This window comes from Salvelinus namaycush, chromosome 4, assembly GCF_016432855.1.
Source record: "Salvelinus namaycush isolate Seneca chromosome 4, SaNama_1.0, whole genome shotgun sequence".
In the NCBI taxonomy this organism is placed as follows: domain Eukaryota; kingdom Metazoa; phylum Chordata; class Actinopteri; order Salmoniformes; family Salmonidae; genus Salvelinus; species Salvelinus namaycush.
The window spans coordinates 81,121,764-81,149,131 of NC_052310.1; the positions used below are offsets into that span (position 1 = coordinate 81,121,764).

Here is a 27,368-nt window from a genome sequence, read left to right on the forward strand (position 1 = left end):
GGTTATGAAAACCAATACAATACTCAATGTGTTGCTCTCCATCCAGCCACCAGCACAGCTACAGGCATTAGAAATAAAAAAGAAGTATTCCTTCACAGATAATCAGAAGCAATAATATACGATACTTATATTCTGTATGCAACCTAATATTGCGGATACTTGAAAATGATAAAGGCATTGTCATAATGATGTGAACGCTAATAGAGAAAAAAAAAATACGCGAAAATAGACATAGGCCTAATTGTTATACAACCCATAGGTTACATTTTCATATTCGGAATTGGCAACTTACCGTCCGCATGCATTATAACCACACGCACTTTTATTCACAATATATCATTCAAAAAGAGCGTGTATTTTATTGTCGATGTGATGTATCCATTTTTGTTTTATCCGGGAGAAGACGAAGACCGGGCTCAGTACATCGGTAAGACGTGGGATATGACATACAGTACTGGGCGCGTTCCCCTGCTTAGGTGTTGCTGACGCATGCCAGATCTTACCAGGCCTGGATAGGTATTTTACATGTCAGCTAACCACATATTCGTTTCGGTACTGGTACTTCATGTATGTTATTAACTGTGTATATATTCGTGTCACTATTTATATTTAATGTTTGTACATCTTTAACATCAGCGCTTGCGGGTACCAGTTACCGCCTCGGGCTGTCAACCTCTAGCTCGAACATCTCATTCTAACGGAATCAAAAGGATACGAATCCATTCTCATGGGCGATAAGCTGCAACATTTAGTCTAGAAATACATTTAGGTAATATTGGGTTCCAACTCGTTCTAGAATTCCCTCTCTTTGTAGGGTACAGTATCTTTGTACATTGAGACCCAACTCCTAGCCCTCGATGGATTAAGGTACCCTCTCAACCTGGTAGGCTACGGTAAAACCAGTCAAAGTGCCATCTAATATTGCACAATTATCAAATCAAATTTTGTTTGTCACTTACACATGGTTAGCAGATGTTAATGCGAGTGTAGCGAAATGCTTGTGCTTATAGTTCCGACAATGCAGTAATAACCAACGAGTAATCTAACCTAACAATTCCACAACTACTACCTTATACACACGTGTAAAGGGATAAAGAATATGTACATAAAGATATATGAATGAGTGATGGTACAGAACGGCATAGGCAAGATGCAGTAGATGGTATCGAGTACAGTATATACATATGAGATGAGTAATGTAGGGTATGTAAACATAAAAGTGCATAGTTTAAAGTGGCTAGTGATACATGTATTACATAAAGATGTCAAGATGCAGTAGATGATATAGAGTACAGTATATACATATACATTATATTAAGTGGCATTGTTTAAAGTGGCTAGTGATACATTATTTATCAATTTCCATTATTAAAGTGAGCTGGAGTTGAGTCAGTATGTTGGCAGCAGCCACTCAATGTTAGTGGTGGCTGTTTAACAGTCTGATGGCCTTGAGATAGAAGCTGTTTTTCAGTCTCTCGGTCCCTGCTTTGATGCACCTGTACTGACCTCGCCTTCTGGATGATAGCGGGGTGAACAGGCAGTGGCTCGGGTGGTTGTTGTCCTTGATGATCTTTATGGCCTTCCTGTGACATCGGGTGGTGTAAGTGTCCTGGAGGGCAGGTAGTTTGCCCCCAGTGATGCGTTGTGCAGACCTCACTACCCTCTGGAGAGCCTTACGGTTGTGTGCGGAGCAGTTGCCGTACTAGGCAGTGATACAGCCCGACAGGATGCTCTCGATTGTGCATCTGTAGAAGTTTGTGAGGGCTTTTGGTGACAAGCCGAATTTCTTCAGCCTCCTGAGGTTGAAGAGGCACTGCTGCGCCTTCTTCACAACGCTGTCTGTGTGGGTGGACCAATTCAGTTTGTCCGTGATGTGTACGCCGAGGAACTTAAAACTTACTACCCTCTCCACTACTGTCCCGTCGATGTGGATAGGGGGGTGCTCCCTCTGCTGTTTCCTGAAGTCCACAATCATCTCCTTTGTTTTGTTGACGTTGAGTGTGAGGTTATTTTCCTGACACCACACTCCGAGGGCCCTCACCTCCTCCCTGTAGGCCGTCTCGTCGTTGTTGGTAATCAAGCCTACCACTGTAGTGTTGTCAGCAAACTTGATGATTGAGTTGGAGGCGTGGATGGCCACGCAGTCATGGGTGAACAGGGAGTACAGGAGAGGGCTCAGAACGCACCCTTGTGGGGCCCCAGTGTTGAGGATTAGCGGGGTGGAGATGTTGTAACCTACCCTCACCACCTGGGGGCGGCCCGTCAGGAAGTCCAGTACCCAGTTGCACAGGGCGGGGTCGAGACCCAGGGTCTCGAGCTTGATGACGAGTTTGGAGGGTACTATGGTGTTAAATGCTGAGCTGTAGTCGATGAACAGCATTCTCACATAGGTATTCCTCTTGTCCAGATGGGTTAGGGCAGTGTGCAGTGTGGTTGCGATTGCGTCGTCTGTGGACCTATTGGGGCGGTAAGCAAATTGGAGTGGGTCTAGGGTGTCAGGTAGGGTGGAGGTGATATGGTCCTTGACTAGTCTCTCAAAGCACTTCATGATGACGGAAGTGAGTGCTACAGGGTGGTAGTCGTTTAGCTCAGTTACCTTAGCTTTCTTGGGAACAGGAACAATGGTGGCCCTCTTGAAGCATGTGGGAATAATAATAAATAAAATGCAAATTACTTAAAAATCATACGTGATTTTCTGGATTTTTGTTTTAGATTCCGTCTCTCACAGTTGAAGTGTACCTATGATAAAAAATTACAGACCTCTACATGCTTAGTAAGTAGGAAAACCTGCAAAATCGGCAGTGTATCAAATACTTGTTCTCCCCACTGTATGTACTTGATATGAAGGTATAGGTATAGGAACTGTACCACGGCTGCCCTATAGAGGATACATGTCGCTGTGACTAACTTCAATATGAGCAGTGGTGGAAAAGTACCCAATTGTCTTTTAAATTTTTTTACCTAATCAAATCGGTTAAGAACAAATTATTTTTTACAATGGACAGCCTACACCAGCCAAACCCGGATGACGCTGGTCCAATTGAGCGCCGCCCTAAGGGACTCCCAATCACGGCAGGTTGTGGTCCTGCCTGGATTCGAACCTGTAGTGACGCCTCTAGCACTTAGACCACTGCGCCACTCGGGAGCACGAATGGCATATTTGAGTAAAAGTAAAGATTCCTTAATTGAAAATTACTCAAAAGTCACCCAGTAAACTACTTGAGTAAAAGTCTAACAGTATTTGGTTTAAAATATTCTTATGTATCAAAAGTTAAATTAATTTCAAATAGCTTAAATTAAGCAAACCAGACGTTTTAATATATTTATTTAGGGTTAGACAGGGACACACTCCAACACCCAGACAAAATTTACAGAGGAAGCATTTGTGTTTAGTGAGTCCACCAGATCAGAGGCAGTAGGGATGTTCTCTTGATAAGTGCGTGAATTGGTCCATTTTCCTGCCCTGTTAAGAATTCATAATGTAACCAGTACTATTGGGTGTCAGGGAAAATGTACGGAGTAAAATGTACATTATTTTCACTAGGAATGTAGTGAAGTAAAAGTTGTCAAAAATATAAATAGTAAAGTAAAATACAGATACCCCCAAAAACTACTTCAGTAGTAGTTTTACTTAAATACTTTACACCACTGAATAGGAGCCATCCCAGAACCAACCAGCACAAAGACACACACAAAAAAGTTTATTACCCATTACTTTTTTATTTTTTTTATTCAGAAAACAGTACATCTAAAAAGAATCACTGCAGTTTTGGCACTACACTAAACAGGAGTGAGGTACTAAACTGAACCAATGCGACTAGATTTTCAAGTCTTCATGGAAAATTAAATATTGAACCAAAAATAAATCTCTCACTAGGGTTTTAAAAAAAGAATGGAGAACAATGTAATATTGAGGAGTCGAGGGGAAGGGGTGCGATGCTAAGGTGGTGGACAGGATGTTTGGCTATTCCTTGGGCCCTGTTTCCCAGACACAGATCAAGCCTAGTCCTGGACTAAAAAGCTTTGTTTCAATGGAGACTCTCCAATTATCATGCTTTTTAGTCCAGGACCAAGCTAGATCTGTGTCCGGGAAATGAGTCCCTTGGGGTTTTGAGAGGGGTTTAGACATGCCATGATGATTAAACTGTACTCATCAGCTGAAAACCGTGCACATAGCCTTGAGGAATGAACACACACTCACACACTCACTCTGCTACATAGTCATCATTGCCCAAGCGAGAGCAGATTACATCAAATGCTCCGTCACTAACAAGCTGAACAATCTATCTACTCACAAACCAAAATCTTTCATTACAAGCAACTTTAAGAATAATAAAATCAGCACTTCAAACAAATAAATAAACATGTTTGTGCATTTATGTTACATACACATGTTATATACACATAATAAAATATGCATATAGCAGAGATAAACAAAGTACACAAACATCAAGTATGTAAATGTGTGTGCCAGGTTAAAATCTAAGTTATGTCCCAAATGACACCCTATTCCTTTATAGTGCACTACTTTTGATCAGAGCCTTATGGGCCCTGATCAAAAGTAGTGCACTAAAAGGAAAAGGGCCCATTTGGGAAACACTCCTAATCTAATGATAATGAACGATCATCTGAACACATACAGACTGTGGCTAAGAACACTTCACTGGAGACCTGGGACAATATGGTTCCTATCCTCTAGAGCAGTGCTCTCCAACCCTGTTTCTGGAGATCTACCCTCCTGTAGGTTTTCACTCCAACCCTGTTTCTGGAGATCTACCCTCCTGTAGGTTTTCACTCCAACCCTGTTCCTGGGGAGCTACTCTCCTGTAGGTTTTCACTCCAACCCTGTTCCTGGAGAGATACCCTCCTGTAGGTTCTCACTCCAACCCTGTTCCTGGGGAGCTACCCTCCTGTAGGTTCTCACTCCAACCCTGTTCCTGGGGAGCTACCCTCCTGTAGGTTTTCACTCCAACCCCAGTTGTAACCATCTTAATTCAGCTGATCAACCACGTAGTTTTTAGAATCAGGTGTGCTAGATTAGGGTCATAGTGAAACGTACAGGACGGCAGCTCCCCTGGAACAGGACTGGAGAGCCTTGCTCTAGTGGGAGAATATAGTTAGTTGGTGCAGAGTTGATAACATTGAGGGGATGTTGTACTGAGAGCAATAGTACGGGGGAAACTAGCTCTGGTCCTACGGCGTAGTGGTGCACTAATGGGGGAACACGCACTACATCTTGGACCAGAGATAGAGGGAAACCTGCAGGTATCTTCATCAAGCATTCCACTCCCCCCCCCCCACACACACACACAAAAAGGAAAAGAACAAGAGAAATCAACTGTACAGTAATATTACAGTAATATTACAAACTGCAGATCAATCATCCATGCTATGGTTTATCCTTAAATATTAAGTATAGTAGAAATGTAAATGAGCGCTAAAAACAAATACACAACTCTATTTTATTCCATCCATTCATTACGTATGCATATTCCCCCCCCCCCCCCCCCCCCCCCCCCTTCTCAAGGTCCTCAGGGTACAGGGTTGTATTCGTTACGGCACAACGTAGCAAAAACCTTTTTCTAAGGAAACATCCAGGTAGTTCCTCCTCGTTTCATTACGTTTGGTGCCTAGAGAAAACGACCCAGGTGTCGTCCATTGGTCTGGTCAGAGGGAAGGGACCTGGACGTGAGGCCCGTCTCCCCTCATGCAGGCTCGTCTGTTCTGGTATTCACACAGCGTCTCAGAGTAGCGCTGCTGATCGAGGATCAGGTCGCCATGTCCATATAATGGTATTCAATACGATCTGAAAGGCAAAACTGATCCTAAATCAGCAATTGTACTCAGACGCTTTGTGAATACGGCCCTGTTCTGTTCAGTCTGAGGTTTTCCCAGACTAATAACAGAGTGAGGAACTGTTGAGTGGCTCAAAGAGGGCATTCAGGGTGTCGTTCCTCCGTTAAGAAAACATAACAATCTCCATCTGAAAGTTGTACCAGGGCCCTAAAGAGAGACCAAATGGAAGCTTGGATTAATGGTTGGTGCCTTGAGGAAGTGCCTTGTAGTTTATAATGTACTGTAACTTGTGTTGGTGAGGTTTCCACCCAAGCATACGTTTGAATTGATCTACAATGAGTGAGCATTTTAGGATGGGAGTGTGTGTCCTACCAGGTATCTAGGCATAGTAGCAGGGAGAGACCAGCAGGTCGGTCAGAACCAGCAGCTGGTCGTCAGTGAACTGCTGTTTGTGTTCCTGCCAGTTGTCATGATGAGTCCGCCGGAAGTTAGACAGGGTCTTCTTCACAGTCATCTTCAGGAGAGAGAGAGAGAGATATTCAGGAGTGCGCGAGATTCAGGAGCGAGAGAGAGCGAGATTCAGGATCGAGAGAGAGCGAGATATTCAGGATCGAGAGAGAGCGAGATATTCAGGATCGAGAGAGAGCGAGATATTCAGGATCGAGAGAGAGCGAGATATTCAGGATCGAGAGAGAGCGAGATATTCAGGATCGAGAGAGAGCGAGATATTCAGGATCGAGAGAGCGAGATATTCAGGATCGAGAGAGAGCGAGATATTCAGGGGCGAGAGAGAGCGAGATATTCAGGATCGAGAGAGCGAGATATTCAGGATCGAGAGAGAGCGAGATATTCAGGGGCGAGAGAGAGCGAGATATTCAGGATCGAGAGAGAGCGAGATATTCAGGATCGAGAGAGAGCGAGATATTCAGGATCGAGAGAGAGCGAGATATTCAGGGGCGAGAGAGAGCGAGATATTCAGGATCGAGAGAGAGCGAGATATTCAGGGGCGAGAGAGAGCGAGATATTCAGGATCGAGAGAGAGCGAGATATTCAGGGGCGAGAGAGAGCGAGATATTCAGGATCGAGAGAGAGCGAGATTCAGGATCGAGAGAGAGCGAGATATTCAGGATCGAGAGAGAGCGAGATATTCAGGATCGAGAGAGAGCGAGATATTCAGGATCGAGAGAGAGCGAGATATTCAGGATCGAGAGAGCGAGATATTCAGGATCGAGAGAGAGCGAGATATTCAGGATCGAGAGAGAGCGAGATATTCAGGGGCGAGAGAGAGCGAGATATTCAGGATCGAGAGAGAGCGAGATATTCAGGGGCGAGAGAGAGCGAGATATTCAGGATCGAGAGAGAGCGAGATATTCAGGATCGAGAGAGAGCGAGATATTCAGGATCGAGAGAGAGCGAGATATTCAGGATCGAGCGAGATATTCAGGATCGAGCGAGATATTCAGGATCGAGCGAGATATTCAGGATCGAGCGAGAGCGAGATATTCAGGATCGAGCGAGAGATTCAGGATCGAGAGAGAGCGAGATATTCAGGATCGAGACAGAGCGAGATATTCAGGATCGAGCGAGAGCGAGATATTCAGGATCGAGCGAGAGCGAGATATTCAGGATCGAGAGAGAGCGAGATATTCAGGATCGAGCGAGAGCGAGATATTCAGGAGCGAGAGAGAGCGAGATATTCAGGATCGAGAGAGAGCGAGATATTCAGGATCGAGAGAGAGCGAGATATTCAGGATCGAGAGAGAGCGAGATATTCAGGAGCGAGAGAGAGCGAGATATTCAGGAGCGAGAGAGAGCGAGATATTCAGGAGCGAGAGAGAGCGAGATTCAGGATCGAGAGAGAGCGAGATTCAGGATCGAGAGAGAGCGAGATATTCAGGATCGAGAGAGAGCGAGATATTCAGGATCGAGAGAGAGCGAGATATTCAGGATCGAGAGAGAGCGAGATATTCAGGGGCGAGAGAGAGCGAGATATTCAGGGGCGAGAGAGAGCGAGATATTCAGGGGCGAGAGAGAGCGAGATTCAGGGGCGAGAGAGAGCGAGATTCAGGATCGAGAGAGAGCGAGATATTCAGGATCGAGAGAGAGCGAGATATTCAGGATCGAGAGAGAGCGAGATATTCAGGATCGAGAGAGAGCGAGATATTCAGGGGCGAGAGAGAGCGAGATATTCAGGATCGAGAGAGAGCGAGATATTCAGGGGCGAGAGAGAGCGAGATTCAGGGGCGAGAGAGAGCGAGATTCAGGATCGAGAGAGAGCGTGATTCAGGATCGAGAGAGAGCGAGATATTCAGGATCGAGAGAGAGCGAGATATTCAGGATCGAGAGAGAGCGAGATATTCAGGATCGAGAGAGAGCGAGATATTCAGGGGCGAGAGAGCGAGATATTCAGGATCGAGAGAGAGCGAGATATTCAGGGGCGAGAGAGAGCGAGATATTCAGGATCGAGAGAGAGCGAGATTCAGGGGCGAGAGAGAGCGAGATTCAGGATCGAGAGAGAGCGAGATATTCAGGGGCGAGAGAGAGCGAGATATTCAGGATCGAGAGAGAGCGAGATTCAGGGGCGAGAGAGAGCGAGATATTCAGGATCGAGAGAGAGCGAGATATTCAGGATCGAGAGAGAGCGAGATATTCAGGATCGAGAGAGAGCGAGATATTCAGGATCGAGAGAGAGCGAGATTCAGGATCGAGAGAGAGCGAGATATTCAGGATCGAGAGAGAGCGAGATATTCAGGATCGAGAGAGAGCGAGATATTCAGGATCGAGAGAGAGCGAGATTCAGGATCGAGAGAGAGCGAGATTCAGGAGCGAGAGAGAGCGAGATATTCAGGATCGAGAGAGAGCGAGATATTCAGGATCGAGAGAGCGAGATATTCAGGATCGAGAGAGAGCGAGATATTCAGGATCGAGAGAGAGCGAGATATTCAGGATCGAGAGAGAGCGAGATATTCAGGGGCGAGAGAGAGCGAGATATTCAGGATCGAGAGAGAGCGAGATATTCAGGGGCGAGAGAGAGCGAGATATTCAGGATCGAGAGAGAGCGAGATATTCAGGATCGAGAGAGAGCGAGATATTCAGGATCGAGAGAGAGCGAGATATTCAGGATCGAGAGAGAGCGAGATATTCAGGATCGAGAGAGAGCGAGATATTCAGGATCGAGAGAGAGCGAGATATTCAGGATCGAGAGAGAGCGAGATATTCAGGATCGAGAGAGAGCGAGATATTCAGGATCGAGAGAGAGAGCGAGATATTCAGGGGCGAGAGAGAGCGAGATATTCAGGATCGAGAGAGAGCGAGATATTCAGGATCGAGAGAGAGCGAGATATTCAGGATCGAGAGAGAGCGAGATATTCAGGATCGAGAGAGAGCGAGATATTCAGGATCGAGCGAGATATTCAGGATCGAGCGAGATATTCAGGATCGAGCGAGATATTCAGGATCGAGCGAGATATTCAGGATCGAGCGAGAGCGAGATATTCAGGATCGAGAGAGAGCGAGATATTCAGGATCGAGAGAGAGCGAGATATTCAGGATCGAGCGAGAGCGAGATATTCAGGATCGAGCGAGAGCGAGATATTCAGGATCGAGCGAGAGCGAGATATTCAGGATCGAGCGAGAGCGAGATATTCAGGATCGAGAGAGAGCGAGATATTCAGGATCGAGCGAGAGCGAGATATTCAGGAGCGAGAGAGCGAGATATTCAGGATCGAGAGAGAGCGAGATATTCAGGAGCGAGAGAGAGCGAGATATTCAGGATCGAGAGAGAGCGAGATATTCAGGAGCGAGAGAGAGCGAGATATTCAGGAGCGAGAGAGAGCGAGATATTCAGGATCGAGAGAGAGCGAGATATTCAGGATCGAGAGAGAGCGAGATATTCAGGATCGAGAGAGAGCGAGATATTCAGGATCGAGAGAGAGCGAGATATTCAGGAGCGAGAGAGAGCGAGATATTCAGGAGCGAGAGAGAGCGAGATTCAGGAGCGAGAGAGAGCGAGATTCAGGATCGAGAGAGAGCGAGATATTCAGGATCGAGAGAGAGCGAGATATTCAGGATCGAGAGAGAGCGAGATATTCAGGGGCGAGAGAGAGCGAGATATTCAGGGGCGAGAGAGAGCGAGATATTCAGGGGCGAGAGAGAGCGAGATTCAGGGGCGAGAGAGAGCGAGATTCAGGATCGAGAGAGAGCGAGATATTCAGGATCGAGAGAGAGCGAGATATTCAGGATCGAGAGAGAGCGAGATATTCAGGATCGAGAGAGAGCGAGATATTCAGGGGCGAGAGAGAGCGAGATATTCAGGATCGAGAGAGAGCGAGATATTCAGGGGCGAGAGAGAGCGAGATTCAGGGGCGAGAGAGAGCGAGATTCAGGATCGAGAGAGAGCGAGATATTCAGGATCGAGAGAGAGCGTGATTCAGGATCGAGAGAGAGCGAGATATTCAGGATCGAGAGAGAGCGAGATATTCAGGATCGAGAGAGAGCGAGATATTCAGGATCGAGAGAGAGCGAGATATTCAGGGGCGAGAGAGCGAGATATTCAGGATCGAGAGAGAGCGAGATATTCAGGGGCGAGAGAGAGCGAGATATTCAGGATCGAGAGAGAGCGAGATTCAGGGGCGAGAGAGAGCGAGATTCAGGATCGAGAGAGAGCGAGATATTCAGGGGCGAGAGAGAGCGAGATATTCAGGATCGAGAGAGAGCGAGATTCAGGGGCGAGAGAGAGCGAGATATTCAGGATCGAGAGAGAGCGAGATATTCAGGATCGAGAGAGAGCGAGATATTCAGGATCGAGAGAGAGCGAGATATTCAGGATCGAGAGAGAGCGAGATATTCAGGATCGAGAGAGAGCGAGATATTCAGGATCGAGAGAGAGCGAGATTCAGGATCGAGAGAGAGCGAGATTCAGGAGCGAGAGAGAGCGAGATATTCAGGATCGAGAGAGAGCGAGATATTCAGGATCGAGAGAGAGCGAGATATTCAGGATCGAGAGAGAGCGAGATATTCAGGATCGAGAGAGAGCGAGATTCAGGAGCGAGAGAGAGCGAGATATTCAGGAGCGAGAGAGAGCGAGATTCAGGATCGAGAGATAGCGAGATTCAGGGGCGAGAGAGAGCGAGTGAGAGGGAGAGTGACGTTGAGCTGTGTGTGTTAGTCCTCCTCACCTCAATGGGCTGTGTGTCGTTGAGGTGGACGCTCAGGTTCATCAGTAGCTGGGGCATCCAGCTGGGAACATCGTAGGGGCTGGACAGGATACAGGCACTCAGACCTAACACTCCAGCATGTCGCCTCACTAGATCTACACACACACACACACACACACACACACACACACACACACACACACACACACACACACACACACACACACACACACACACACACACACACACACACACACACACACACACACACACACACACACACACACACACACACAGGGGGGGGCATTGAAAAACTGAGCTATAACATGTTCAGCAAGGTCAAGACAAATGCATTTTAGAAGCCTATCTAACACAACCATGGCAACTGTGTTCCAAGTAAACAATTGACCGTTGGATGTAGACAGCTATGTTCTAATACCCACACCAGTGTGCCACTTAAAATTAAGATACACTAAATATACAAAAGTATGTGGACACTCCTTCAAATTAGTGGATTTGACTATTTCAGCCCCACCCATTGCTGAAAGGTATATAAAATCGAGCACACTGCCATGCAATCTCCATAGACAAACATTGCAGTAGAATGGCCTTACTGTACTGTGACTTTTAACGTGGCACCGTTATAGGATGCCACCTTTCCAACAAGTCAGTTGGTCTAATTTCTGCCCTGCTAAGGCTGCCCTGGTCAACTGTAAGTGCTGTTATTGTGAAGTGGAAACATCTAGGAGCAACAACGTCTCAGCCGCGACATGGTAGGACACAGAACGGGACCGCCGAGTGCAGGAGCGCATAATAATAGTCTGTCCCCGGTTGCAACACTCGATACCGAGTTCCAAACTGCCTGGAAGCAACGTCAGCACAATAACTGTTCGTCTGGGGCTTCATGAAATAGGTTTCCGTGGCCAAGCAGCCACACACAAGCCTATCACCATGCGTGGGTGCCAGGAGAACACTACCTGCCCCAATGCATAGTGCCAACTGTAAAGTTTGGTGGAGGAGGAATAATGGTCTGGGGCTGTTTTTCATGGTTTCATGTTCTCCTTAGTTCCAGGGAAGGGAAATCTTAACGCTACAGCATACAATGACATTCTAGACAAATATGTGCTTCTAACTTTGTGGCAACAGTTTGGGGTAGGCACTTTCCTGTTTCAGCCCCTGTGCACAAAGTGTGGTCCATGCAGAAATGGTTTGTCGAGATCGGTGTGGAAGAACTTGACTGGCCTGAGCACAGCCCTGACCTCAACCCCATCGAACACCTTTGGGATGAACTGGAACGCCGACTGCGAGCCAGGCCTAATCACGCAACAGTGCACGACCTCACTAATGCTCGTAGCTGAACGGAAGCAAGTCCCAGCAGCAATGTTCCAACATTTAGTTGAACACCTTCCCAGAAGAGTGGAGGCTGTTATAGTAGCAAAGGGGGGACCAACTCCATATTAATGCCCATGGTTTTGGAATGAGATGTTCGACGAGCACGTGTCCACATACTTTTGGTCATGTAGTGTGTCATATACCTTTGACTATTGCATGTTCTTATAGGCACTATAGTATTGCCAGCCTAATCTCAGGAGTTGATAGGCTTGAAGTCATAAACAGCGTAATGCTTGAAGCACAGCGAAGAGCTGCTAGCAAATGCAGGAAAGTGCTGTTTGAATGAATGCTTACGAGCCTGCTGCTGCCTACCATCGCTCAGTCGGTGACTTAATTATAACATAACACACAGAAATACGAGCGTCAGGTCATTAATATGGTCAAATCCGGAAACTATAATTTAGAAAACTAAACGTTTATTCTTTCAGTGAAATACGGAACCGTTCCGTATTTTATCTAATGGGTGACAACCCTAAGTCTAAATATTACTGTTACATTGTACAACCTTCAATGTTATGTCATAATTATGTACAATTCTGGCAAATTAATTACGGTCTTTGTTAGGGAGAAATGGTCTTCACACAGTTTGCAACGAGCCAGGCGGCCCAAACTGCTGCATATACCCTGACTCTGCTTGCACAAAAGGCAAGAGAAGTGACACAATTTCACTAGTTAAAATAAATCCATGTTAGCAGGCAATATTAACTAAATATGCATGTTTAAAAATATATAATTGTGTATTGATTTTAAGAAAGGCATTGATATTTATGGTTAGGTACACATTGGTGCAACGACAGTGCTTTTTTTCGCGAATGTGCTTGTTAAATCATCACCCATTTGGCGAAGTAGGCTGTCATTCGATGATAAATTAACAAGCACCGCATCGATTATATGCAACGCAGGACAAGCTAGATAAACTAGTAATATCATCAACCATGTGTAGTTAACTAGTGATTATGTTAAGATAGATTTTTTTTGATAAGATAAGTTTAATGCTAGCTAGCAACTTACATTGGCTCCTTGCTGCACTCGCATAACAGGTAGTCAGCCTGCCACGCAGTCTCCTCGTGGAGTGCAATGTAATCGGCCATAATCAGTGTCCAAAAACGCAGATTACTGATCGCTATGAAAACTTGAAATCGTCCCTAATTAAATCGTCCATTCCGATAATTCGGTCGACCTCTAACATGTTTGTCAATTAGCAGACACTGTTATCCAGAGTGACTTATGGGTACAATTAGAGTTAAGTGTTTTGCTCATGGCTACCTCCAGAGGGGATGGTGTCCACCACGGAGCCCAGCTCCCTCTTCCTCTTCTTGGGCAGGCGGGTCTTGCAGAGGGCCTCAAAGTGGCTCTGCATGGGGCCCTCTATGGACAGGAAGTTACACTGAAGGAAACCGCTCAGAGTGGTGGCAGCCATCTCCCTCACCTGGGGGAGAGAAGGAAAGAGGGTTCATTATTTCTACATACATATGTGGAGCTGGCTGGTCCAGTCTGTACTGACTAGATCTGCTCAACAGACAGAAGCTCCATCTAAACTCTCCTCCTCCTCAAAAGGCAGTGAAGAAAGGCTGAGGGGTGGGACCATAGTTGGACATTGTCCTCCAATACTCTTGAGAAGTAGTCAAGGAGATAGGAAGAGATGAATCACTGAAAGATTAATTGAGAGCGAGCGAGCGGGGAGAGAGAGAGAGAGCGAGCGAGCGGGGAGAGAGAGAGAGCGAGCGAGCAGGGAGAGGGAGCGAGCAGGAGGGAGAGGGAGCGAGCAGGAGGGAGAGGGAGGGAGCGAGCAGGGAGAGGGAGGGAGCGAGCGAGCAGGGAGAGGGAGGGAGCGAGCGAGCAGGGAGAGGGAGGGAGCGAGCAGGGAGAGGGAGGGAGCGAGCAGGGAGAGGGAGGGAGCGAGCAGGGAGAGGGAGGGAGCGAGCAGGGAGAGAGCGAGCAGGGAGAGGGAGGGAGCGAGCAGGGAGAGGAGGGAGCGAGCAGGGAGAGGGAGCGAGCGAGCAGGGAGAGGGAGAGAGCGAGCAGGGAGAGGGAGGGAGCGAGCAGGGAGAGGGAGGGAGCGAGCGAGCGAGCAGGGAGAGGGAGCGAGCAGGGAGAGGGAGGGAGCGATCAGGGAGAGGGAGGGAGCGAGCAGGGAGAGGGAGCGAGCGAGCAGGGAGAGAGCGAGCGACTAGATAGATATAGACTAAGATTGAATCCTACTACAACAGCTCTGACACTCGTCAGACGTGGTAGGACTTGCAAACTATTACGGACTACAAAGGGAAACCCAGCCTCAAGCTGCCCAGTGATGCGAGCCTACCAGACGAGCTAAATGCCTTTTATGCTCACATCGAGGCAAGCAACACTGAAGCATGCATCAGAGCACCATCTGTTCCGGACAACTATGTGATCACACTCTCAGACCACCATAGTCCGATGTGAGCAAGACCTTTAAACAGGTCAACAAGGCCGCGGGGCCAGACGGATTACCAGGACGTGTACTCCGAGCATGCGGAGACCAACTGACAAGTGTCTTCACTAACATTTTCAAGCTCTCCCTGACCGAGTCTGTAATACCTACGTTTTAAGCAGACCACCATAGTCCCTGTGCTCAAGAAAGCGAAGGTAACCTGCCTAAATGACTACCACCCCGTAGCGCTCACATCGGTAGCCATGAAGTGTTTTGAAAGGCTGGTCATGGCTCACATCAACACCATCATCCTGGAAACCCTAGACCCCCTCCAATTCACATACCGCACGAACAGATCAACAGATGATGCAATCTCAAATCGCACTCCACACTGCCCTCTCCCACCTGGACAAAAGGAAGACCTATGTCAGAATGCTGTTCATTGACTACAGCTCAAAGTTCAACACCATAGTGCCCTCAAAGCTCATCACTCAGCTTAGTACCCTGGGACTAAACACCTCCCTCTGCCACTAGATCCTGGACTTCCTGATGGGCCGCCCCCAGGTGGTAAGGGTAGGCAACAACATATCTGCCAGGCTGATCCTCAACACGGGGGCCCCTCAAGGGTGCGTGCTCAGTCCCCTCCTGTAATCCCTGTTCACTCATGACTGCATGGCAAAGCAAGACTCCAACACCATTATTAAGTTTTCTGACGACACAGACCTGCTGTTTTCAACTCTCTAGAGACAGCAGGAGCGGTAGAGATACTCTTAATGATCGGCTATGAAAAGCCAACTGACATTTACTCCTGAGGTGCTGACCTGTTGCACCCTCGACAACTACTGTGATTATTATTACTTGACCATGCTGGTCATTTATGAGCATTTGAACATTTTGGCCATGTTCTGTTATAATCTCCACCCGGCACAGCCAGAAGAGGACTGGCCACCCCTCATAGCCTGGTTCCTCTCTAGGTTTCTTCCTAGGTCTTGGCCTTTCTAGGGAGTTTTTCCTAGCCACCGTGCTTCTACACCTGCATTGCTTGCTGTTTGGGGTTTTAGGCTGGGTTTCTGTACAGCACTTTGAGATATCAGCTGATGTAAGAAGGGCTATATAAATACATTTGATTTGAAATTTGATATATAGGAGGGCAGGTCAGACTATATATATAGGGCAGGTCAGACTATATATAGAGGGCAGGTCAGACTATATATACATATAGAGGGCAGGTGAGACTATATATACATATAGAGGGCAGGTGAGACTATATATATACAGTGGGGCAAAAAAGTATTTAGTCAGCCACCAATTGTGCAAGTTCTCCCACTTAAAAAGATGAGAGAGCCCTGTAATTTTCATCATAGGTACACTTCAACTATGACAGACAAAATGAGAGAAAAAAAATCCAGAAAATCACATTGTAGGATTTTTAATGAATTTATTTGCAAATTATGGTGGAAAATAAGTATTTGGTCACCTACAAACAAGCAAGATTTCTGGCTCTCACAGACCTGTAACTTCCTCTTTAAGAGGCTCCTCTGTCCTCCACTCGTTACCTATATTAATGGCACCTGTTTGAACTTGTTATCAGTATAAAAGACACCTGTCCACAACCTCAAACAGTCACACTCCAAACTCCACTATGGCCAAGACCAAAGAGCTGTCAAAGGACACCAGAAACAAAATTGTAGACCTGCACCAGGCTGGGAAGACTGAATCTGCAATAGGTAAGCAGCTTGGTTTGAAGAAATCAACTGTGGGAGCAATTATTAGGAAATGGAAGACATACAAGACCACTGATAATCTCCCTCGATCTGGGGCTCCACGCAAGATCTCACCCCGTGGGGTCAAAATTATCACAAGAACGGTGAGCAAAAATCCCAGAACCACACGGGGGGACCTAGTGAATGACCTGCAGAGAGCTGGGACCAAAGTAACAAAGCCTACCATCAGTAACACACTACGCCGCCAGGGACTCAAATCCTGCAGTACATGTCCAGGCCCGTCTGAAGTTTGCTAGAGAGCATTTGGATGATCCAGAAGAAGATTGGGAGAATGTCATATGGTCAGATGAAACCAAAATAGAACTTTTTGGTAAAAACTCAACTCGTCGTGTTTGGAGGACAAAGAATGCTGAGTTGCATCCAAAGAACACCATACCTACTGTGAAGCATGGGGGTGGAAACATCATGCTTTGGGGCTGTTTTTCTGCAAAGGGACCAGGACGACTGATCCGTGTAAAGGACAGAATGAATGGGGCCATGTATCGTGAGATTTTGAGTGAAAACCTCCTTCCATCAGCAAGGGCATTGAAGATGAAACGTGGCTGGGTCTTTCAGCATGACAATGATCCCAAACACACGGCCCGGGCAACGAAGGAGTGGCTTCGTAAGAAGCATTTCAAGGTCCTGGAGTGGTCTAGCCAGTCTCCAGATCTCAACCCCATAGAAAATCTTTGGAGGGAGTTGAAAGTCCGTGTTGCCCAGCAACAGCCCCAAAACATCACTACTCTAGAGGAGATCTGCATGGAGGAATGGGCCAAAATACCAGCAACAGTGTGTGAAAACCTTGTGAAGACTTACAGAAAACGTTTGACCTCTGTCATTGCCAACAAAGGGTATATAACAAAGTATTGAGATAAACTTTTGTTATTTACCAAATACTTATTTTCCACCATAATTTGCAAATAAATTCTTTAAAAATCCTACAATGTGATTTTCTGGATTTTTCCCCCTCATTTTGTCTGTCATAGTTGATTACAGGCCTCTCTCATCTTTTTAAGTGGGAGAACTTGCACAATTGGTGGCTGACTAAATACTTTTTTGCCCCACTGTATATAGAGGGCAGGTCAGACTAGATATAGAGGGCAGGTCAGACTAGATATAGAGGGCAGGTCATTAGACCAGAGGGCAGGTCATTAGACTAGAGGACAGGTCATTAGACTAGAGGACAGGTCATTAGACTAGAGGACAGGTCATTAGACTAGAGGACAGGTCATTAGACTAGAGGACAGGTCATTAGACTAGAGGACAGGTCATTAGACTAGAGGACAAGTGAACTGGGGTATTTTGTCTGAATAGAAATACAGAAAAGGCTTCATCACCCTCCCCCTTATCCCCTCCCCATAGCAACAGAATACTCCTGCAGTCTGTGGTTTCCATAGCAACAAGTGAGAGGGGGACCGGAGGGGGAGAATAAGGAGGAAGAGTGCTGTAAGACAGGGAGGGCCTGTGATCACACACACACACACACACACACACACACACACACACACACACACACACACACACACACACACACACACACACACACACACACACACACACACACACACACACACACACACACACTTACTTTGTAACCTCCAGACCTACCTATCTACCATTCTGTCTTCTTCAATGTGATCTGTAACCTCCAGGACTACCTATCTACCATTCTGTCTTCTTCAATGTGATCTGTAACCTCCAGACCTACCTATCTACCATTCTGTCTTCTTCAATGTGATCTGTAACCTCCAGGACTACCTATCTACCATTCTGTCTTCTTCAATGTGATCTGTAACCTCCAGACCTACCTATCTACCATTCTGTCTTCTTCAATGTGATCAGTAACCTCCAGACCTACCTATCTACCATTCTGTCTTCTTCAATGTGATCTGTAACCTCCAGGACTACCTATCTACCATTCTGTCTTCTTCAATGTGATCTGTAACCTCCAGACCTACCTATCTACCATTCTGTCTTCTTCAATGTGATCTGTAACCTCCAGACCTACCTATCTACCATTCTGTCTTCTTCAATGTGATCAGTAACCTCCAAACCTACCTATCTACCATTCTGTCTTCTTCAGTCATGACACCATCTGTTGAACTCATTTTCTACATTCAATCAAATGTATTTATAAAACCCTTTTTACATCAGCAGATGTCACAAAGTGCTTAAACAGAAGGAACAACTACCTACAAAGGCAAGAACCTAGGAAGAAACCTAGAGAGGAACCAGGCTCTGAGGGGTGGCCAGTCCTCTTCTGGCTGTGCCGGTGGAGATAAGAATACATGGCGATGAAGGCCAGATTGTTGTTCAAACGTTCATAGATGACCAGCAGGGTCAAATAATAATCACAGTGATTGTAGAGGGTGCAACAGTTCATTACCGTAGGAGTAAATATCAGTTGGCTTTTCATAGCTGAGCATTCAGAGGTCAAGACAGCGGGGGGAGCGAGAGAGAAAGGGTCGAAAACAGCATGTCCAGGATATATATATACACTGCTCAAAAAAATAAAGGGAACACTTAAACAACACAATGTAACTCCAAGTCAATCACACTTCTGTGAAATCAAACTGTCCACTTAGGAAGCAACACTGATTGACAATAAATTTCACATGCTCTTGTGCAAATGGAATAGACAAAAGGTGGTAATTATAGGCAATTAGCAAGACACCCCCAATAAAGGAATGGTTCTGCAGGTGGTGACCACAGACCACTTCTCAGTTCCTATGCTTCCTGGCTGATGTTTTGGTCACTTTTGAATGCTGGCGGTGCTTTCACTCTAGTGGTAGCATGAGACGGAGTCTACAACCCACACAAGTGGCTCAGGTAGTGCAGTTCATCCAGGATGGCACATCAATGCGAGCTGTGGCAAAAAGGTTTGCTGTGTCTGTCAGCGTAGTGTCCAGAGCATGGAGGCGCTACCAGGAGACAGGCCAGTACATCAGGAGACGTGGAGGAGGCCGTAGGAGGGCAACAACCCAGCAGCAGGACCGCTACCTCCGCCTTTGTGCAAGGAGGAGCACTGCCAGAGCCCTGCAAAATGACCTCCAGCAGGCCACAAATGTGCATGTCATGAAAAATATACACTGCTCAAAAAAATAAAGGGAACACTAAAATAACACATCCTAGATCTGAATGAATGAAATATTCTTATTAAATACTTTTTTCTTTACATAGTTGAATGTGCTGACAACAAAATCACACAAAAATTATCAATGGAAATCAAATTTATCAACCCATGGAGGTCTGGATTTGGAGTCACACTCAAAATTAAAGTGGAAAACCACACTACAGGCTGATCCAACTTTGATGTAATGTCCTTAAAACAAGTCAAAATGAGGCTCAGTAGTGTGTGTGGCCTCCACGTGCCTGTATGACCTCCCTACAACGCCTGGGCATGCTCCTGATGAGGTGGCGGATGGTCTCCTGAGGGATCTCCTCCCAGACCTGGACTAAAGCATCCGCCAACTCCTGGACAGTCTGTGGTGCAACGTGGCGTTGGTGGATGGAGCGAGACATGATGTCCCAGATGTGCTCAATTGGATTCAGGTCTGGAGAATGGGCGGGCTAGTTCATAGCATCAATGCCTTCCTCTTGCAGGAACTGCTGACACACTCCAGCCACATGAGGTCTAGCATTGTCTTGCATTAGGAGGAACCCAGGGCCAACCGCACCAGCATATGGTCTCACAAGGGGTCTGAGGATCTCATCTCGGTACCTAATGGCAGTCAGGCTACCTCTGGCGAGCACATGGAGGGCTGTGCGGCCCCCAAAGAAATGGCACCCCACACCATGACTGACCCACCGCCAAACCGGTCATGCTGGAAGATGTTGCAGGCAGCAGAATGTTCTCCACGGCGTCTCCAGACTCTGTCACGTCTGTCACGTGCTCAGTGTGAACCTGCTTTCATCTGTGAAGAGCACAGGGCGCCAGTGGCGAATTTGCCAATCTTGGTGTTCTCTGGCAAATGCCAAACGTCCTGCATGGTGTTGGGCTGTAAGCACAACCCCCACCTGTGGACGTCGGGCCCTCATACCACCCTCATGGAGTCTGTTTCTGACCGTTTGAGCAGACACATGCACATTTGTGGCCTGCTGGAGGTCATTTTGCAGGGCTCTGGCAGTGCTCCTCCTTGCACAAAGGCGGAGGTAGCGGTCCTGCTGCTGGGTTGTTGCCCTCCTACGGCCTCCTCCACGTCTCCTGATGTACTGGCCTGTCTCCTGGTAGCACCTCCATGCTCTGGACACTACGCTGACAGACACAGCAAACCTTCTTGCCACAGCTCGCATTGATGTGCCATCCTGGATGAGCTGCACTACCTGAGCCACTTGTGTGGGTTGTAGACTCCGTCTCATGCTACCACTAGAGTGAAAGCACCGCCAGCATTCAAAAGTGACCAAAACATCAGCCAGGAAGCATAGGAACTGAGAAGTGGTCTGTGGTCACCACCTGCAGAACCACTCCTTTATTGGGGGTGTCTTGCTAATTGCCTATAATTTCCACATGTTGTCTATTCCATTTGCACAACAGCATGTGACATTTATTGTCAATCAGTGTTGCTTCCTAAGTGGACAGTTTGATTTCACAGAAGTGTGATTGACTTGGAGTTACATTGTGTTATTTAAGTGTTCCCTTTATTTTTTTGAGCAGTGTATATATATATATATATATATATATATATATATATATATATATAGGTGTGTGTGTGTGTGTGTGTGTGTGTGTGTACCTCCAGCTGCTCGTCCTCCAGCAGGCGTATGACCAGTGCTCTGACGTCGTTGACGGCTCCCTGGTCGCTCATAAAGGTGAACAGGTTGTAGAAGACCATGATCTGTAGGTACGTCAGCACCGTGTAGCGTGCATGCCACGAACTGCTGCCCGCTATCTGGAATATAACGGAACTATGTAAATTTCAACATGACGGTAATGATATGTAGGGATGTCAGCACTGTATAGAATGCATGCCACAAACTACTGCAACATAATCCAGAGAGAACACCATTCAGCGTGTACCACAAACTACTGTAACATAATCCACAGAGAAAACCATTCAGCGTGTACCACAAACTACTGTAACATAATCCACAGAGAAAACCATTCAGCGTGTACCACGAACTACTGTAACAATCCAGAGAGAACACCATCCAGCGTGTACCACAAACTACTGTAACATAATCCAGAGAGAACACCATTCAGTGTGTACCACAAACTACTGTAACAATCCAGAAAGACCACCATTCAGCGTGTACCACAAACTACTGAAACATAATCCAGAGAACACCATTCAGCGTGTACCACAAACTACTGAAACATAATCCAGAAAGACCACCATTCAGCGTGTACCACAAACTACTGAAACATAATCCAGAGAGAACACCATTCAGCGTGTACCACAAACTACTGTAACATCATCCAGAGAGAACACCATTCAGTGTGTACCACAAACTACTGAAACATAATCCAGAAAGACCACCATTCAGCGTGTACCACAAACTACTGAAACATAATCCAGAGAACACCATTCAGCGTGTACCACAAACTACTGAAACATAATCCAGTGAGAACACCATTCAGCGTGTACCACAAACTACTGAAACATAATCCAGTGAGAACACCATTCAGCGTGTACCACAAACTACTGAAACATAATCCAGAGAACACCATTCAGTGTGTACCACAAACTACTGAAACATAATCCAGAGAACACCATTCAGCGTGTACCACACACTACTGAAACATAATCCAGAGAACACCATTCAGTGTGTACCACAAACTACTGAAACATAATCCAGAGAACACCATTCAGCGTGTACCACAAACGACTGTAATATAATCCAGAGAGAAAACCATTCAGCGTGTACCACAAACTACTGAAACATAATCCAGTGAGAACACCATTTAGCGTGTACCACAAACTACTGTAACATAATCCAGAGAAAACACCATTCAGCATGTACCACAAACTACTGTAATATAATCCAGAGAACACCATCCAGCATGTACCACAAACTACTGTAATATAATCCAGAGAACACCATCCAGCATGTACCACAAACTACTGAAACATAATCCAGAGAGAACACCATCCAGCGTGTACCACAAACTACTGTAACAATCCAGAGAGAACACCATCCAGCGTGTACCACAAACTACTGTAACGTAATCCAGAGAGAACACCATCCAGTGTGTACCACAAACTACTGTAACGTAATCCAGAGAGAACACCATCCAGCGTGTACCACAAACTACTGTAACGTAATCCAGAGAGAACACCATCCAGCGTGTACCACCAACTACTGTAACGTAATCCAGAGAGAACACCATCCAGCATGTACCACAAACTACTGTAACAATCCAGAGAGAACACCATCCAGTGTGTACCACAAACTACTGTAACAATCCCGAGAGAACACCATCCAGCATGTACCACAAACTACTGTAACAATCCAGAGAGAACACCATCCAGTGTGTACCACAAACTACTGTAACAATCCCGAGAGAACACCATCCAGCATGTACCACAAACTACTGTAACAATCCAGAGAGAACACCATCCAGTGTGTACCACAAACTACTGTAACAATCCAGAGAGAACACCATCCAGTGTGTACCACAAACTACTGTAACGTAATCAAGAGAAAACACCATTCAGCATGTACCACAAACTACTGTAACAATCCAGAGAGAACACCATCCAGTGTGTACCACAAACTACTGTAACGTAATCCAGAGAGAACACCATCCAGCATGTACCACAAACTACTGTAACGTAATCCAGAGAGAACACCATTCAGCATGTACCACAAACTACTGTAATATAATCCAGAGAGAACACCATCCAGCATGTACCACAAACTACTGTAACATAATCCACAGAGAACACCTTTCAGCGTGTACCACAAACTACTGTAACATAATCCAGAGAGAACACCATCCAGCGTGTACCACAAACTACTGTAACGTAATCCAGAGAACACCATCCAGCGTGTACCACAAACTACTGTAACATAATCCACAGAGAACACCATTCAGCGTGTACCACAAATTACTGAAACATAATCCACAGAGAACACCATTCAGCGTGTACCACAAACTACTCTAACATAATCCAGAGAGAACACCATTCAGTGTGTACCACAAACTACTGAAACATAATCCAGAAAGACCACCATTCAGCGTGTACCACAAACTACTGAAACATAATCCAGAGAACACCATTCAGCGTGTACCACAAACTACTGAAACATAATCCAGTGAGAACACCATTCAGCGTGTACCACAAACTACTGAAACATAATCCAGTGAGAACACCATTCAGCGTGTACCACAAACTACTGAAACATAATCCAGAGAACACCATTCAGTGTGTACCACAAACTACTGAAACATAATCCAGAGAACACCATTCAGCGTGTACCACACACTACTGAAACATAATCCAGAGAACACCATTCAGCGTGTACCACACACTACTGAAACATAATCCAGAGAGAACACCATTCAGCGTGTACCACACACTACTGAAACATAATCCAGTGAGAACACCATTCAGCGTGTACCACACACTACTGAAACATAATCCAGTGAGAACACCATTCAGCGTGTACCACAAACTACTGTAACATAATCCAGAGAAAACACCATTCAGCGTGTACCACAAACTACTGTAATATAATCCAGAGAACACCATCCAGCATGTACCACAAACTACTGAAACATAATCCAGAGAGAACACCATCCAGCGTGTACCACCAACTACTGTAACGTAATCCAGAGAGAACACCATCCAGCATGTACCACAAACTACTGTAACAATCCAGAGAGAACACCATCCAGCGTGTACCACAAACTACTGTAACAATCCCGAGAGAACACCATCCAGCATGTACCACAAACTACTGTAACAATCCAGAGAGAACACCATCCAGCGTGTACCACAAACTACTGTAACAATCCCGAGAGAACACCATCCAGCATGTACCACAAACTACTGTAACAATCCAGAGAGAACACCATCCAGTGTGTACCACAAACTACTGTAATGTAATCAAGAGAGAACACCATCCAGCATGTACCACAAACTACTGTAACGTAATCCAGAGAGAACACCATCCAGCGTGTACCACAAACTACTGTAACGTAATCCAGAGAACACCATCCAGTGTGTACCACAAACTACTGTAACGTAATCCAGAGAGAACACCATCCAGCATGTACCACAAACTACTGTAACAATCCAGAGAGAACACCATCCAGCGTGTACCACAAACTACTGTAACAATCCCGAGAGAACACCATCCAGCATGTACCACAAACTACTGTAACAATCCAGAGAGAACACCATCCAGCGTGTACCACAAACTACTGTAACAATCCCGAGAGAACACCATCCAGCATGTACCACAAACTACTGTAACAATCCAGAGAGAACACCATCCAGTGTGTACCACAAACTACTGTAATGTAATCCAGAGAGAACACCATCCAGCATGTACCACAAACTACTGTAACGTAATCCAGAGAGAACACCATCCAGCGTGTACCACAAACTACTGTAACGTAATCCAGAGAACACCATCCAGTGTGTACCACAAACTACTGTAACGTAATCCAGAGAGAACACCATCCAGCATGTACCACAAACTACTGTAACGTAATCCAGAGAGAACACCATCCAGTGTGTACCACAAACTACTGTAACGTAATCCAGAGAGAACACCATCCAGCGTGTACCACAAACTACTGAAACATAATCCAGAGAGAACACCATCCAGTGTGTACCACAAACTACTGTAACAATCCAGAGAGAACACCATCCAGCGTGTACCACAAACTACTGAAACATAATCCAGAGAGAACACCATCCAGCGTGTACCACAAAACTCACAGCAACCTCAAACAAACATTTTGCAGAGGCTCAGAGAGTTGTTAGAACCAGAGTCTTGACAATGGGGGTTCTGACATGTTTTTTAACCTTTTTCTCTTTGGAGATTGCAGTGAATGGAGAAAGTGGTTGTAGATGAGTCTGGCCTGTTTTTGGGTGTGTGTGTACACACCTCTTGCAGGGCCAGCAGGACCAGTGGTATCTGCTCTGTGTAGAGTAGTCCCTGGGACATCAGAGACAGACAGGTCTTAGCATCCCTCTTCAGCTCATCATAACTGTCATCATTCTCCACCGGAGCGATCTACAAGAGGAGACAGATGAGGGTTGTTAGCATTCAGCCAGAGGATGATAGACCTCCCATCAGTCTGGTTCCTCTCAAGGTTTCTTCCTTCCTTGACCCACCCACCTTGAACAGCAGGGGTAGCAACTGGAGCTGCTCTGGAACGGCCGTGGAGAAGGAGCGTCCAGCACTGGCCATCAGCCACTTGAGTACTGGAAACACATACATAACCTTTTTACATCGTATGCTCTGACGAAGGTCTTCATAACTAAACGTTTGGCACATTCACTTACTGAAATCTGCATCGTGCAGTGATCCAGTGAGCCGGGACTCTTTTCTCTTGGCTTTACACCTGGGTTTATTAGCTCCATCAACTATATCCCTGACCTGTCTTCAGTAGTTTGACTGACTGGGTTAGGGGTCATACCTGGGTTAGGGGTCGTACTGGTCTTTAGTAGTTTGATGGGTTATGGGTTGTACCCGTCTTCAGTAGTTTGATGGCCTGGGTTAGGGGTCGTACCGGCCTTTTGTAGTTTGATGGGTTAGGGGTCGTACCTGTCTTCAGTAGTTAGGGGTCGTACCTGTCTTCAGTAGTTTGATGGCCTGTGTCCTCTCGTCCTGCTCCCCCACATCGTTCTCCTCTACCACGTGGTTCTGGATCTCCTCGTCCCCCTCCGTCAGGGGTTTGAGGCGCAGGAGTACTCGCTCTGTGAACTCCTTGATGCGAGGCGAGGCCGTGGGCTGGGTGTATGGCAGGTTGACGTCTATCATGAAGATGTAGGTGAGGACGCTGAAGAAGAGAGAGGAAAGAGAGCGAAAGAGGAGGCAGAGGGAGATTAACACCTTTAGTTTAGTTAATTCATTAATCTAGATTCTTCCATTTAGGCCTACATTTTTGATGTATTCCTCTTTTTCGACAGTTTGCTGGTCTCTACCTCTTTCAGTAATCTATTGAATGATAAAATCAACAATTCTACCTGGTTTTACATAAATAAAAAGCATAAGGTGATCTCTTGGCCAACCTGTTTGAAAAGTTATGGACAAATGTTTACCTACTATGACTGATGTGTGGTTAGACAACTAGCTGAATGAACTATGACTGATGTGTGGTTAGATACCTAGATGAACGAACTATGACTGACGTGTGGTTAGATACCTAGATGAACAAACTATGACTGACGTGTGGTTAGACACCTAGCTGAACGAACTATGACTGACGTGTGGTTAGACACCTAGCTGAACGAACTATGACTGACGTGTGGTTAGATACCAAGCTGAATGAACTATTACTGACGTGCGGTTAGATACCTAGCTGAATGAAGTATGACTGACGTGTGGTTAGACACCTAGCTGGATGAACTATGACTGACGTGTGGTTAGATACCTAGCTGAATGAAGTATGACTGACGTGTGGTTAGACACCTAGCTGGATGAACTATGACTGACGTGTGGTTAGATACCTAGCTGGATGAAGTATGACTGATGTGTGGTTAGACACCTAGCTGGATGAACTATGACTGACGTGTGGTTAGATACCTAGCTGAATGAACTATGACTGATGTGTGGTTAGATACCTAGCGGGATGAACTATGACTGATGTGTGGTTAGATACCTAGCTGAATGAACTATGACTGATGTGTGGTTAGATACCTAGCTGAATGAACTATGACTGATGTGTGGTTAGATACCTAGCTGAAT

The 27,368-nt window shown here is 46.1% G+C and overlaps 1 protein-coding gene across 2 annotated transcripts in view; it reads right to left on the minus strand.

Annotated features, from left to right (window-relative positions):
* Positions 1-5,505: 5,505 nt before the first annotated feature.
* Positions 5,506-27,368, minus strand: part of LOC120046850 (proteasome activator complex subunit 4B-like) — a 106,864-nt gene continuing 85,001 nt past the window's right edge. For both annotated transcript variants that reach the window (XM_038992407.1, XM_038992406.1), the window contains 8 exons: positions 26,252-26,460; positions 25,797-25,882; positions 25,563-25,691; positions 21,236-21,391; positions 13,611-13,773; positions 10,974-11,107; positions 6,169-6,310; positions 5,506-6,003 (listed from right to left, as the gene is read on the minus strand). In XM_038992407.1, the coding sequence (XP_038848335.1) occupies positions 6,176-6,310; positions 10,974-11,107; positions 13,611-13,773; positions 21,236-21,391; positions 25,563-25,691; positions 25,797-25,882; positions 26,252-26,460 (1,012 nt within the window). In that variant the 3' untranslated portion in view covers positions 5,506-6,003; positions 6,169-6,175. The remainder of the gene's footprint in view (positions 6,004-6,168; positions 6,311-10,973; positions 11,108-13,610; positions 13,774-21,235; positions 21,392-25,562; positions 25,692-25,796; positions 25,883-26,251; positions 26,461-27,368) is intronic.